The 14,637-nt window shown below is 43.0% G+C and overlaps 1 protein-coding gene across 2 annotated transcripts in view; it reads left to right on the forward strand.

The window, feature by feature from the left end:
• Positions 1-14,637, forward strand: part of csmd3b (CUB and Sushi multiple domains 3b) — a 1,253,873-nt gene that overhangs the window by 1,120,504 nt on the left and 118,732 nt on the right. For both annotated transcript variants that reach the window (XM_051936007.1, XM_051936008.1), the window contains exons 35-37: positions 5,894-6,018; positions 6,227-6,323; positions 6,477-6,581. In XM_051936007.1, the coding sequence (XP_051791967.1) occupies positions 5,894-6,018; positions 6,227-6,323; positions 6,477-6,581 (327 nt within the window). The remainder of the gene's footprint in view (positions 1-5,893; positions 6,019-6,226; positions 6,324-6,476; positions 6,582-14,637) is intronic.

The following is a 14,637-nucleotide window of genomic DNA, read 5'->3' on the forward strand; positions in this document are numbered from 1 at the left end:
TAGATAGATCATATTTATTTGGTGTAGTTGGCAGGAATAGATAGATAGATAGATAGATAGATAGATAGATAGATAGATAGATAGATAGATAGATAGATAGATAGATAGATAGATAGATAGATAGATAGATAGATAGATAGATAGATAGATAGATAGATCATATTTATTTGGTGTAGTTGGCAGGAATAGATAGATAGATACTTTATTAATCCCAAGGGGAAATTCACAATTTTATTTGGGATATTTTTGTATTTGGGATGGACTCCTCCCTGGTGGACTCGTAGGCTCACTAGATGGATGGATGGATGTTGCTTTAGGATTATTCCTTTAGGGACTCCAGAGGCTGCCAGGTGTTTTCTTTTTTTTTTTTGCTGCCAGGCCCCGACACATGAATCCTTATTTTGTTCTTTTTTTGGAGTTACAAAAAATGTCACAGCATCAATAATTAAATTGAATCAGTCCAGTAATTAGACTCTTTAATGTTTTAACTAAGTGTTTAGTGCCTGCTTAATTAATCCCAACTTTTTTGACTGAAATATAGCAAGGCTACATTTAATGAGAATTTCACGGCGCTAACATCCGCGTTCCAAAGGACATGCGCTAGCACGAGGCCCAAGGCGAGACGCGCGTAATCTTCAAGCAGTCATCATGCATTCTGGTCTCCATTAAACAAGCAAATGGTGAGGCAAACAGCATTTTGTAAAGCGGTGAATGAGGGAACCTTTACACGGCGCCGACAACATATCTGTAATTGAGAAGAAGACGGCCACACATTTTAAGCATGCTGTGTAATGTGAACGTGCAATCGCTGAAGGAAATGAGCCGTGGCGCCACGCTGCTCTCACTTACAAGACTCGCCAGCCCGTGAGCCACACTCCTGAAGACAGCACAGGCGGTAAAGTGGACACGGATGTATTGTGTGCTTCTGCGGCTTTTAAACGTTGCCGGGTAGAACACAACGTCTCGCAAAGATGGGGAGAGATGAATTACAAACTTGTGATGGCGTATTCAGGCACGGTCCATTTGATGACTTCTGTATATGAAAAGACACGGTGCAGTTTAATAGATTTACATCCCCAATTCCAAAAAAAAAAAAAGTTGGGATGCCGTGTAAAATGTAAATAAAAACTGAATGCAATGATTTGCAAATCTCGCAAGCCCATACTTTATTCACAATAGAACACAGAAGACATGTCAACTGTTTAAAATGAGAGAATGTAGCATTTTAAGAAAAGGAAAAGGTCATTTTGACGTCTCACACTGAACACTGTGTAGCATCCCAACAAGTCCATAAACATCTGGGGACTCGGGAGACCCGTTGCTGGACTTTTGGGAGGGGACTGTCATCCCATTCTTGTCTGATTTAGGATTCTAGGTGCTGAACAGTCCTGGGTCGTCTTTGTCATTTTTTTCATTTTGTGATGCGCCAAACGTTTTCAGGTCTGGAGTGCAGGCCAGCCAGTTCAGCACCCGGGCTTTTCTCCCATGATGCCACGCTGTTCTAATAGCTGCAGTATGTGCTTTAGCGTTGTCGTGTTGAGATATGCAAGGCCTTTCCTGAACAAGACGTCGTCTGGATGGCGGCACATGTTGCTCTCAAATCTGCAGAGACCTTTCAGCATTGGTGGTGCCTTTCCAGATGTGCCAGCTGACTATTCCTTAGATACTAATGAAACCCCATAACATCAGAGATGCAGGCTTTTGAATTGAGCACCGATCACAAGCCGAATGGTCCTTCTCCTCTTTAGTCCGGAGGACGTGGCATCCATGTTTTCCAAAAAGAATTTCAAATGTCGGTTTGTCTGACCGCAGAACAGTTTGCCTCTGTCCACTTTAAATGAGCTTTGGTCCAGAGAAGACGGTGGCATTTCTGGATCGTATTCACATATGCGTGGCAGAACTTTGACCTGCATTTCTGGATGGCACGCCCAACTGTGTTCACAAATGAGGAAGTCCCTAATCCCATGCAGTGACTTCCATGACAGAATCAGACCTGTTTTTAATGTGCTGCGACCTGAGGGGCGAAGATCACGGGCTTCCGAAATTGATTGTCGCTTGCGCAGAGATTTCTCCAGTCTCTCAGAATCTTTTGATGAGATTATGTACTGTAGATGATGAGATATTCAAAGTTTACACAATTTTACATTGAGGAAATTGTAGATGCTGTTTTCTTGCAGATTGGTGACCCTCTGCCCATCTCTGCCCACTCTGAGAGGCTCTGCTTCTCTAAGATGCTCTTTTTATACCCAATCCTGTCACTGACCTCTTGCTAATTAAGCTAATTAGTTGCAAAATGCTCCACTAGCTGTTTCTTTTTAGTACCAGCCTATTGTTTTCCCGTTCCAATTTTTCTGAGGCATGTTGCTGCCGTCAAGTTCAAATTGAGCTAAAAACTTTAACAAAATGGCAAAATGTCTCACTTTCAGCATATGATATGTTTTCTATATTCTATTGTGAATTTAATATGAGGTCTGCAAATCAGTGCATTCTGTTTTTATTTACATTTTACACAGCTCTTATGGAATTGGTGTCATACATTTACATTCATCTAGCCGATACTTTTATCCAAAAAGAGGCCAACGTTATCGAGAAAATATCAGTCTGGGTGAGGGACTGTTTGGGAACAAGTGTGACACCACAAGGAGGCAAAAGCAGTTCTCACAAGTGAAGAGCTCAGAGCAAAATGCACACTAGTTACACCAGAGCCTATCGAAGCAGCCGTACCACCTGCACCTCAGAACTGGTCACCCACCTGAAGCTGAGCACGGTTGGGCCCGGCCAGCACTTGGATGGGAGACCATCTAGGAAGAGCTTGGGGTGTGGCAGGAAGAGGGTGTTGGTGAGGCCAGTGAGAACGATAAGATGGCGCTATCATGAAGAATACAAGAAAAACGTTCAATCTCACCTTCATTCGATGATCGGCTAGTTGGGGCACATGTATGGTCTTCTAAAGGCGCGCTGGTGGGCACCTCACTCACCTCGTCCTCGATGACAGCGGATCAGTCGTATATCCCTTTTGGTTTTGTCTACCTCTTTTCTCCTTCCATTTTCACCCACAAAAGCATGAGATGTTGGCGCTTATGTCAGACATCTCTCTTTTTGTATTTATTTCATGCTAGCCATCCTTCCACGTAGTAGTGAAACGGGACAGTAAGGAGCTACCCCCTCCACTCAGCCTGCAGCCTCTGTCTCGGATTAGCGCGAATAAATCACGCCTGCAAGTGATCTATGGTACTTAGCGCGATGAGAGAAATCGCAAAATCAACTGGAATATTCAAGCAAATTATAGAAAACCCCCCGATCTAAAGCGGAGGTAAGGAATGCCCCGAGGCTGGTGCATGAGTGAAGAGGGCACCGCCCCACTGTGTGGCACTTGGATTCATGCAAATAAATCAATACCGCAAGCGAACTATGATACTTAGTGCAATGCGAGAAGTCGCAAAATCAACCGGAATGTTCAAGTAAATTCTAGAAAAAAACCTGATCTAAATCCGTGAAGTAGTTCTCTTGTTTGCTAGCTGAGCGGATGGAAGGAACGCCCCGAGGCTGGCATGTAAGTGAGGAGGGCTCTGCCCCCCTCTCCTTGGTCCGTTGCGTCTCTCTCAGATTCATGCAAATAAATCGGTACCGCAGGCGAACTCTGATACTTCAATCTGTCACAGTGGCGTAGTCCTCCTCCGTAGGCTTCTCCCGATCTTTGTGGTCGCTCCTACGCTCCTCCCGAGTGTCGGCCATTATGAGAAGAGCTGCTCCGCTGGCGCTGCCACTCTGCTTACCTCTCTTCTTCCCCATACGGACTTCGTAAATTTGGGGTTTTGGCGATGTTTTTTCTGCGTGTCCGGACGCTGCCTTCTCAGGGTTCTCTGACCACAGAAAATTTAAATACAGGTCCTCTGCAAAAGGCGCTAGAGTATCCTGCCGACTACGCCACTGTGACAGAGTGAGGTCGCTGTCGTCCTCTTGAACCCTCTGACTTGACTTCAGACACCAGGTAAAAGTCCAAATATTAATTTTATTTGAACAATAATGTGCACAAAGCACCCTCCACTCCACAATACTCATAAATTACTCAATACACTAATCAATACAATAATCAATCCTCCATACTCCCAGACACTTCGCCACCCTTCCTCCCAGCTCAGCTCAGTGTACTGGTTTCCCAGAGTCCTTTATATAGTCCATGACCCGGAAGCGTTTCTCTCTTCTGTCCATGTGATCATGAACACTTCCGGGTCAGATAAAAAGCTCCTTTCTTCAACCCGGAAGCACGTCGTTTCTTCTTGTCACATGGTCATGACACACTTCCGGGTTATAGGGCACGTAAGAGTCCGATAGCCCCCTTACAGCGACTCCTGGTGGTCCCCAGGGTATCCAGCAGGGCTGTGCATAAAAACTACAAAGTCCATGAGGCCCTGCTGGAATTCGGGGCATGTCCATGCTGCCGGGAGAGCTCGGCCTGGGGGTGAGGACTGGAATATTTAGCCGGCCACCAACCACTATATATATATATCGATCCATCCATTGTCTCCTGCTTATCCGAGGTCGGGTCGCGGGGGCAGCAGCTTGAGCAGAGATGCCCAGACTTCCCTCTCCCCGGCCACTTCTTCTAGCTCTTCCGGGAGAATCCCAAGGCGTTCCCAGTCCAGTTGAGAGACAGTCCCTCCAGCGTGTCCTGGGTCTTCCCCGGGGCCTCCTCCCGGTTAGACGTGCCCGGAACACCTCACCAGGGAGGCGTCCAGGAGGCATCCTGATATATATATATATATATTAAATCAGGAGTTTTGTGATCTCAGGTCTCTCTTAGTTCATTTTTATCGAGTTACTTTGTCTTCTCCTATGACTTTATGAAGGACCGGAGTGGTGGGCCGCTGCTGATGCCCCTCAAGCCCCCTGCTTTGGATTCTAACCCGGAATCCAGTGGCTATCCATGCAGAGACTTCACATTCTCCTCCTGCCCGCCTCAGCGTTCTGTCCCACATGTTCGCCTAACTTTCCCTGTGTAGGTGGGCCCCGGGGGGCGGAATAGTGCCCCTCTGGGCACTCCCTCCTGCCTGGAGCCCCTGAATTGGATCAGGTGGGTTTGAGAATGTGATGAAGAGTTGTGCTCCTGTAGAGTCTTCGTCTTTAATATCTCAACTGCTGTATGCAGTGTATCCAAGCCGAGCGCATCCTCATTCCACGTTCCAATGATATTAAACTGCCGCCAGACAGGATTTTTGTTTTTTTATGATCATCTATTTTAAAAAAATTGGAAATTTCTTTGCAACTTTAATTTTGAGATTTTGAGTTTTTTATTTTTGTTCTGTTTTTTCCTTCGTTAACTCTGAATTGCCTGTTTGTAGAGTCGGAGAGGGCCGTGGCATGCTGCTGTGTTGCACATGACTGATCAGACGATGACTGAAACTCATTGTTGTGCCAATCCTTTTGCCATCATGACAATACAATGTCTGGTTTTTGGTTCCAAATGACATGAAAGCAAAGCATGCGTTTTGTTTGTTTGATTTCCTGTTCCTAGTTAAATAGGACAAAACGGGGAATTTCATATGAGCGAGACTGGCAGACATCATCCAAGTGCAGTCACCTGCCCTCAAGCTATGAAGCGCCTGAAACGTCACAAAGTAGGTGACAATCGTGTCAAAACCCAAAACGGAAGAGAGTACATGTTCAAAATTCTCAACGAGACCATTATTGACCCCACAGCAGTCTTGATCATATGAATTAACTACCGATGTCCCGCGAGACGGAACGTTCATCCATGCATTCGTTATTGTAGGTTTCTTTATTTTCTTATCTTTTGCTGTCCTAGTACACTCACTGAAACAAAAGATGTCTGCGCTGTTTTTGTTATGCATCACAGTTTAATTGTTTCTTCCTTTATGAATTTTCCTTCTAGTACCCTGTGGAGGAACGCTGACGAAACGCAGAGGAACCATTCTCTCCCCAGGTTACCCCGAGCCCTATGACAACAACTTGAATTGCGTGTGGAAGATCACCGTGCCGGAGGGAGCCGGTATTCAAGTTAGTGACATCATTCAATCAGGACCACTACGTTCTGCATTTTATTAACATTTTCCAATTCCAATAAGGGAATATTTCTGAAAGCAGCACTTGTTTTACTTGCCATGGGCAGCATTCCTGCTTTTGGTGCTGCTAATGATCACAAAGCTGAACATCTCTGCTACTGAAGTAATGCAAAAGTAACTCGTTATGTTTTATTTTCTTTTAGATCCAAGTTATAAGTTTTGCAACTGAACATAACTGGGACTCTTTGGATTTCTATGATGGAGCAGATAACAACGCCCCCAGACTTGGCAGCTATTCAGGTAGTCCTATTCAGCGTGTTCGTTATTGAAACTTTACATTTGGATAAATCATTCACGGGCAGAGTTGACGGGGCGATGGCAGCTCGTTTCTTGGGATGAGTAAGAGGGGACAAGACGGGCAATGCAATGACTGACTGACTGGCTTTCTTATAGGGACCACCATACCACAGCTTCTAAACAGCACATCCAACAACCTATACCTGAACTTTCAGTCAGACATCAGCGTGTCGGCGGCTGGATTTCACCTGGAGTACACAGGTAAGCGCTGGGGAATTACAGAATGCAGCAAGAGGCCTGCAGATGCATTTAGTGTCATGTCCTTAGTCTATAGAGAGATAGGAAAGGCACTATATGATAGATAGATAGATAGATAGATAGATAGATAGATAGATAGATAGATAGATAGATAGATAGATAGATAGATAGATAGATAGATAGATAGATAGATAGATAAACATTTTAGCGTAGTTGGCAGGATTAGAGAGATAGATAGATAGAAAGTCCCGGCCCAATGAGGTGTTATACATACGTATTGCTGTTAGTATAAGAGACCCCCGGTCTTGTTTCTTGTCACATTTCTGCTGAATCAGAACAACTTTATTAATCCTGCTGTAAATTGATTTACTGTCTGAAAGTCCTCAGTGTTGTTGTGTCACAGAGAGGATGTGCAGCAGTTTTCATAAATACACTCAGTTTTTGTCTTCATTCTCCTCTCCCTTCCTCATCTGCCTTCAGAGGGTCCAGAATAGATAGATAGATTTGAAATGCACAGGCCCACAACTGAAGGAGAGTGAACCTCCAGTCCAGAAGCAACAAATTGGGATTCACCTGAACGACCCCAACATATTATTTTGTCCTTTGCACCCTTTTGCTTTGAATTTCAAAACAACTGAAAGTCACTATATAGTGTAACTTTAGGAAATAAATGTTAAAGTCACATTCAGACAGACAGACAGATAGATACTCTCTTCATAATTTTATCATTTTTTTTTAATCGTGTTGGCCAAAATATCAAGAACAGGTGATTTTATGTCACAAGGTCTCTCCCAAAGCACTTTGCAGTACAGTGCTATCATTTACAATGGCTGACTTGCTCAGGGTCACAAACTGTTTTTGGGAGCGAATGTGCCACCATGACGCTTATGTTTCACAGGAGATGCCAGTATCTGATATGCTGATTTAGTCATTTTTGTTGTTTGGATTGAAAATATACAAATATACATTATATTTATGTGACGTTCACAGCACAGGAACAATCCCAAGAAAGGTTCACAGTTTACAGATTTCTGTGTAAGTGGCTGCAATGCAGCCATGAGTAGCCACAGTCTAGCGTAGAGTTCATGTTTGATGCCAGATCATGCGATTGAAATGTCAGATGGCATTTTGTTCATGTTGTTGTTAAGCAGGCCCACCACATTTTCTTTCTTCGAGTGGACATGGCAGACTTCATTCACTACAAGCCAAGAGTTCCAAGCCGAATGAAATATTTAATATGTGCATCAGAATGATGGGTTTAACGTTTGAACTGACGTGAGTTTATTTAAGGTGATTTGTCGTCTAAAGTGGAATCGACATTCCGTTCCATTTCATTTTTTTTCTGCCGCTTATCCGGGTACAGGTCACATGGGCAGCAGACTAAGCAAAGATGCCCAGACGTCTCATTTCCTTGCCACCTTCTCTGGGTGAATACCAAGGCATTCCCAGTGCCAGGGTGGTGATATAATCTCTCTGGCATGTTATGGGTCTGCCCCGTGGTCTCCTCCTGGTATGACAAGCCTGACACCCCTCCACAGGGTGACGTTCTAATCAAATGGCCGATTGTCTGCACTCCTCGCCTTGTCTCTGAGGCTGAGTGTAGACACGATGTGAAGCTGTCATTAACAGGGCTGAACTTTGGGGTCTTTTATCCTTTTCCTATAGTGAAAGCCATTTTGCTTACCGTTGCTAGAGTCACATTCCCCCATTTCTAGGGGGCGTGGTCTAGGGGGTCATGACCTCAAGTTCTTTAGTAGATGAAATAAAATGTCAGCATTTGCACAGAGCTCTGTCCGATCTGCACCTAAATCCTTCAAAATCTTTATTGTATTCTCTTTGTGATTCATTTGTGTGTCTTGCTTGAATTGTGACTGTGATTTTTTTTTGCCTCTCATCTGGGTTTCTGTCAATTTGTTTTATTTTACAGGGGTGGGGTTTGATTAGTCTTCAAATTTGTTGGGTTATAAATTGATCTGTTTGTATGGAATGATTACAATGAAAATTAATAAAATAAAAATATTAATTTGTTTTATTTTATTTTATTTCTTTGGTTTTCCTTCTGCATACATCTCTCAGTTAAACACCATTTTCCTCCTGGGCCAGGACAGAAGGAAACTTGTTTCTGCCACATGTATCCATGATCTCATTCTGTTGTTCACTACCCAAGGTTTATGGTCAGAGGTGATATGGTCGGGCGGTGGAAGGAGCACTCCGAGGACCTCCTGAATCCCACTGACGTCAGTCAGGGGACTCGGAGGGGCACAAAGCCATCCCTGGGTGTGTTCACAGTACAAATGAACTGTTTAAGCTCAAACAAAACTTTGATTGAATTTTAACACGTTGACTACCAGGCCATTTATTACCGGGACGCTGTCATATTGGTCTATGCATAGACGATAAACAACGAACTCTAGCAAAACTCATAAAAAGTGCAAAAAAGTATATTGAAAAGCAAAGGTTTGATTATCAACGTTCTGTCAAAAATGTATATAAACTGTTAATAACTTTATCTTCACCAGCAGCATGACGAAATATCTCCTTCTGAGCGAGAGTCCTTGAAGCCTGGCGCCACACAGAGTGCCAGCTTAGAAGCACATGTGCCACAAACATAACACGTTTCTTTGGTGGTTTGTGCTCAGCGGGTGGCAGAATGTCCACCTAGTGCCACTCTGGTAATCGTGACAGGTCGGACCCCTGGGGGTGAAGAATCACCTTTGAGGCAACCAGAAGCTCATCTGGTTGATCTTGAGCAGCAATGACAGAGCAGATGATTTCAGAAAGAAAGCAGAACCTCAGCATTCACAGTCAGGGCATTGAAGGCCTCAGTTTTCACTCTCCACATCAGGACCGGAGCCTACAGGCTCCACATTATCCATTTGATTGTCTCGATCGCTGTCATTATCATCAAAACATTCATTTTTTTCCACAAAGTTGTTAGGAAACATCAGCAGATTTATATCTTTTTTTGCGACGACATAACAATAAACCATGTGTTTATAACATTATATTCTACATGAGGCTGGCAGACACCAAAAAGACAAAAAAAATCCTATGGCTGTCCAATAGGTGGCAGCACTGTAACTGAGACATGAGAGTAGAGATTACTGGCTGTGTCTCTGATGGCTGTACGCTGCGGTACGAGTTATCTCATGCGTCTCGCCTCAGCAGGCTCAGTGATATACAAGTTAACTTGTACCTCCCGCTCCTCTCGTTCAAAGTTGTAGGATTTCGCTTTCTCTTAGGGTGTGAATGTTGCTTGGCTTGGCAGCGATCTCTTTCTGCTTTGCTTTTGTAAATTTGCGTAAGTGCTCGACAGAATTGAACGGATCTGATTTATGATCATTTTTTCCATAATTTTTGTTCCCTTTATTTGTTAATTTCTTCTCCTTAAAACTGAGCCATAGGGGTGGGGCCTCCAACCACCACCAATTAGTTAGTCGCTGTTATAGTTGCCATTTTGTGCACCTTGATAACTATTATTTTTCTCATATGTATTTGTTTTGGGTCACAGAATGCATTTTGACGGTTAGTTATTTTCCAATAACATTGATTTCATGTAGTAAAAGGTATTTTGGGCTTTTATGCAATGCCATTTTTGTTATAGTGGTATAGTTTGTGCGTTATCATCTGTCTACCCCTTGTCAGGTTCATTATTGGATTGGTCCACTCCCGCACCCTAATAACAGACACATGCATAGATATATACACACACACACACACTCTCAGAGCCTAAGCATAACAGTGCCCTATGAGACGCACTCACAGTTGGTTAACTTCTAGCACTTTAAACCACACAGCTCGTCACTCTCTTAGCACTTCAAAAGACTTTCTTATTATTGGCACAAACAACATATATATATATATATATATATATATATATATATATATATATATATATATATAAAATCTCAGACCTAAACACTAGGCTCAACATCTTTGGTTATATGCCATTTATCAACCAAAGATGTCTTACTTTACGTCCTGTTCTCCACTATTGGGTAGAGCTCTGACCCTCAGCCTTAATAAACCTTGCAGCACAAAGCGTATGGCAAACCTCTGGCTGCTCCAGGTGCTCATACTTTATTACTTCAACTAGCAAAATACCCGTGCTTCGCAGCGGAGAAGTAGTGTGTTAAAGAGGTTATGTAAACATATATATACATATACATATATATACATATCTACATATACACATATCTACATATACATATATATACATACATATACACATCCACATATACATATATATACATATACAAATTTACACATCTATATATATATATATATATATATATATATATATATATATATATATATATATATATATATACATATAAATATATACATCCATCCATCCATCCATTTTCCAACCCGCTGAATCCGAACACAGGGTCACGGGGGTCTGCTGGAGCCAATCCCAGCCAACACAGGGCACAAGGCAGGGAACCAATCCCAGGCAGGGTGCCAACCCACCACAGGACACACACAAACACACCCACACACCAAGCACACACTAGGGCCAATTTAGAATCACCAATCCACCTAACCTGCATGTCTTTGGACTGTGGGAGGAAACCGGAGCGCCCGGAGGAAACCCACGCAGACACGGGGAGAACATGCAAACTCCACGCAGGGTGGACCCGGGAAGCGAACCCGGGTCTCCTAACTGCGAGGCAGCAGCGCTACCACTGTGCCACCGTGCCGCCACATATATATATATACATATGCACATATATATATATATATATATATATATATATATATATATATATATATATATATATATATATATATATAAATATAGACATACATATATACAGTACATACATACATACATTCACATATATACATATCTACTTATATATTCACGGCATTCGTAGTCTGTGTCACAATCTGATTGAATGGGTGGTTACCTACCAGGTAACGCTTATGGTTGGCCAGCAAGTCGGCTAACATCAGCCACGGTGCCTTCAATTGTGAGAAGCAGATCATAGAATGGTTGAAAATAGTTTACTGTCAAATAATGCAAAGAGTATGCAACACGTGTTTCGCCCTAATTCTTGGCTCATCAGGCGTACACACTCACTGCACTCCCTTACGGGAATCGAACCTCGGACATCAGCGCTAGAGGGGCTTTGCAGCGGTGAAGTATTGCTTTTAAATTTTAATTAAGAAGAAAAGAAAACCTTTTTAAATTGAGGGAAAATATACCAATAACAATTTGTTAAAGATCTGTTTTTTTGTGAAGCTGCCTTTACACAGCCTGTCCGCTGTTTTATAAACAAACGCCATATAAGGCCATCCTTTCTCCTTGCTTAGCGGTTCTGTATTGTTTTATTGTTCGTTTATTACGATTGTTATAGTTCTCTTTGTATACCACGTTGTCAGTTCAGCACTCCGGTTGTAATATGACCAAGTCGTGCAAGCTTACTGTTGAGAATGCAACGTATAGTTGTACAGGAGAAAAGCAATCTTGCTAAACTTAATTTAAACTTACGGTTTACACTGTGCTTTGTTTCCGCCTTAGCTGCACTTATGAATATGCTTGTATTCGTCACTCGCTTCTTATTGTTTCGCTGCCTTCTCAATTGTGTAATGAATGTTTTCTTCAGCGCTCTTTGGGGCTCTTCCTTGTTTTCTACGTACTGCATTCATAGTCAGTTCACGTGATTACGTGTGAGGCGTGATGACGCGATACGCAACTCCGCCTCCCACAGCCAGCGAGCTGCAGTCCATTACAGTATATGGACAAAAAAGAGGTTCCAGTTATGACCGTTACGCTTTGAATTTCGAAATGAAACCTGCCTAACTTTTGTAAGTAAGCTGTAAGGAATGAGCCTGCCAAATTTCAGCCTTCCACCTACACGGGAAGTTGGAGAATTAGTGATGAGTGAGTGAGTGAGGGCTTTGCCTTTTATTAGTATAGATCACTCTGCATATGAAGGACAAAGTATAGAAAGATGAAAAAAGTTCATATTTATTAAAGAACAACAATAATAAGTAATAGAGGATAAGATCGATAGTAAAGTCTGGATACACAGTCTTTAAAAAGCTTACTGAAAGGAATTAGTGATGTCAATGATGAATGTCCCAGGGTGGTGTTGATTTAGCAATCGATGTTCATGAAATGCCGTTAACTGACGAGCGGATGAAAACTGGTCACACGTTTTTTTGTTTTCTCATCCAGCGTCACTGTTTCTCTTCTGACGTTGCTTTCAGATGAGGCATATTTATTATAAAATTTCATGTTGTCAATATGATGGATGAATTTTGCTCACACTCTTCAATCTCTCTCTCTCTTTTCCCAAATAATGAAGTTTTTTGATGTTGCCTAGTACCTACTGGCATGTCTTCCTTTCCCAGGCTGTAAACTAATTTAGCAATATGTTGTGAACAACTGTTATAAAAGTGAGGTATAAGGGAAAGAGGGTATGCTGTTGATGTTACAATGCCTATACGAGTGTCCTGCCTCTGAATTCATCTTGTTGGGATTGAGCAAAATATAATGAAAATATAGAGAATAATGTGCAGATTTTATACACTAGAACAGTTAGCATAGTGGTTTGTTTCTATATGGTTAGTAGGATTTGGTGTCCACGGCCGTGTCTCAGATCATAGGGGATAAGGTTCAGCCCCTGGGACATCCTGAGAATCAAAGTTTGAGGATGAAACGAAGAATTCTAATTGCACGTTCAACAAAAAGTTCCAAATGATTCAGCTACAATTTGTTTTCTGATTCTTTCATTTATTATCTTCTGCTCCTTGTGTTTATCCCCTTGTTGTGGTTGTTTAAAGTTTCTTTAAAACTTTCTCTTCATTGGCATTTCCAATGGGGGCTGAGGCAAGAGCTCCCCCTATAGTTCACGCCTGGTACTGACACAGCAGCTACTCTGGGGCCCCCTTGTAAGTGAAACGGTGAAGGAAGGCCAAGCTCTTTCCCAGTCTGGCAGTTTCATTAAATGTGTGCAACTGAGACGAGAGTCATTTCCCTGACTTTGCCTTTCTGTGCCGTATTCCTGTGGGCGCTTGGGAAATGTCCGTTTTTATTGCATGGCCTTTGTGCAGCTGTTAAGAAGGGACTTGGGCTCATTTTCAAGATGAGCCAAAGAGCCCCCCCGGTGGTGACATGTCTGATCAGATGCTGCCCAGGAGTCTGCGTTACTTGACCTTGTTGAAGAGGAGTAGGAGTTTCTTTGTTGCCTGTCTTGTGCTGCCCCAGCATGCTCTCTGTCCACTCTGTCTCTGTGTCTTCAGCTGCCGCATGTGAGTTTTTTGTTACCAGCACTGTTGTTTAGCCACCGTGAGCCACGTGCTTCAAAGGTGCACCTGTTACTCAAAATAATACATTTGTTCAAATTTACGCTAAATAAACAGAAGCAAACTGTAGCCGCCTGAGGCTGTATTTTAAAGGCAATGGAGAGCAGTCAGGCCTCAGGGTCGGAGCTCCGTAGTGCGGATGGTGAGTCGCCTCCTTCTGGGGGTGATTGGCTTTTATAGCTCATGGACCGGAAGGGACAGGCGTCAGTTATCCTCAGTAGGGTGTTTTCTCAGAGCTGTGGGTGAAAAAAGAGACAGAACAGTCACCGATCGCGCCCCCCTGGTGTCCTGGCGTGGTAGTGTTTACTTTTAATGAACCCAGAAAGTGATCCTGGGTCTGTGGTGCAACGATCTGGTGGTTTTTGGGAGCCTGTAACAAGGGCTAAAATCAAATGGTGTTTGCCCGCATAAAGAAATCTTGCATTGTTTGGTTAAAATCCCACGTTCCATATTCCAAACCATTTCTGTATTAATTGTAGTGTTTGAGTACTCAGTTCCTTAACATTTGAGATATCTTTAAGCTGAATCAAAGCTGACGCGGTAACACTGTTCATTATGAAAGCTTCTTCACGTGAGGTAATGGTGAGGACACTCAGCCCATTGTCTTCTGTTAGCACGGCCCTCAAGTCCAAAATCTGCCTGCCCCACCGGCCCGGGTCTGGAGCTCAGGAAAGTGACCGATGACTTTGACGTCATTAGTCTGCTGCGGCAGTTCTTCTTTCCACTAAGATGGTGTTTGGCT

Source organism: Erpetoichthys calabaricus, chromosome 13, assembly GCF_900747795.2.
Source record: "Erpetoichthys calabaricus chromosome 13, fErpCal1.3, whole genome shotgun sequence".
Classification (NCBI taxonomy): Eukaryota; Metazoa; Chordata; class Cladistia; order Polypteriformes; family Polypteridae; genus Erpetoichthys; species Erpetoichthys calabaricus.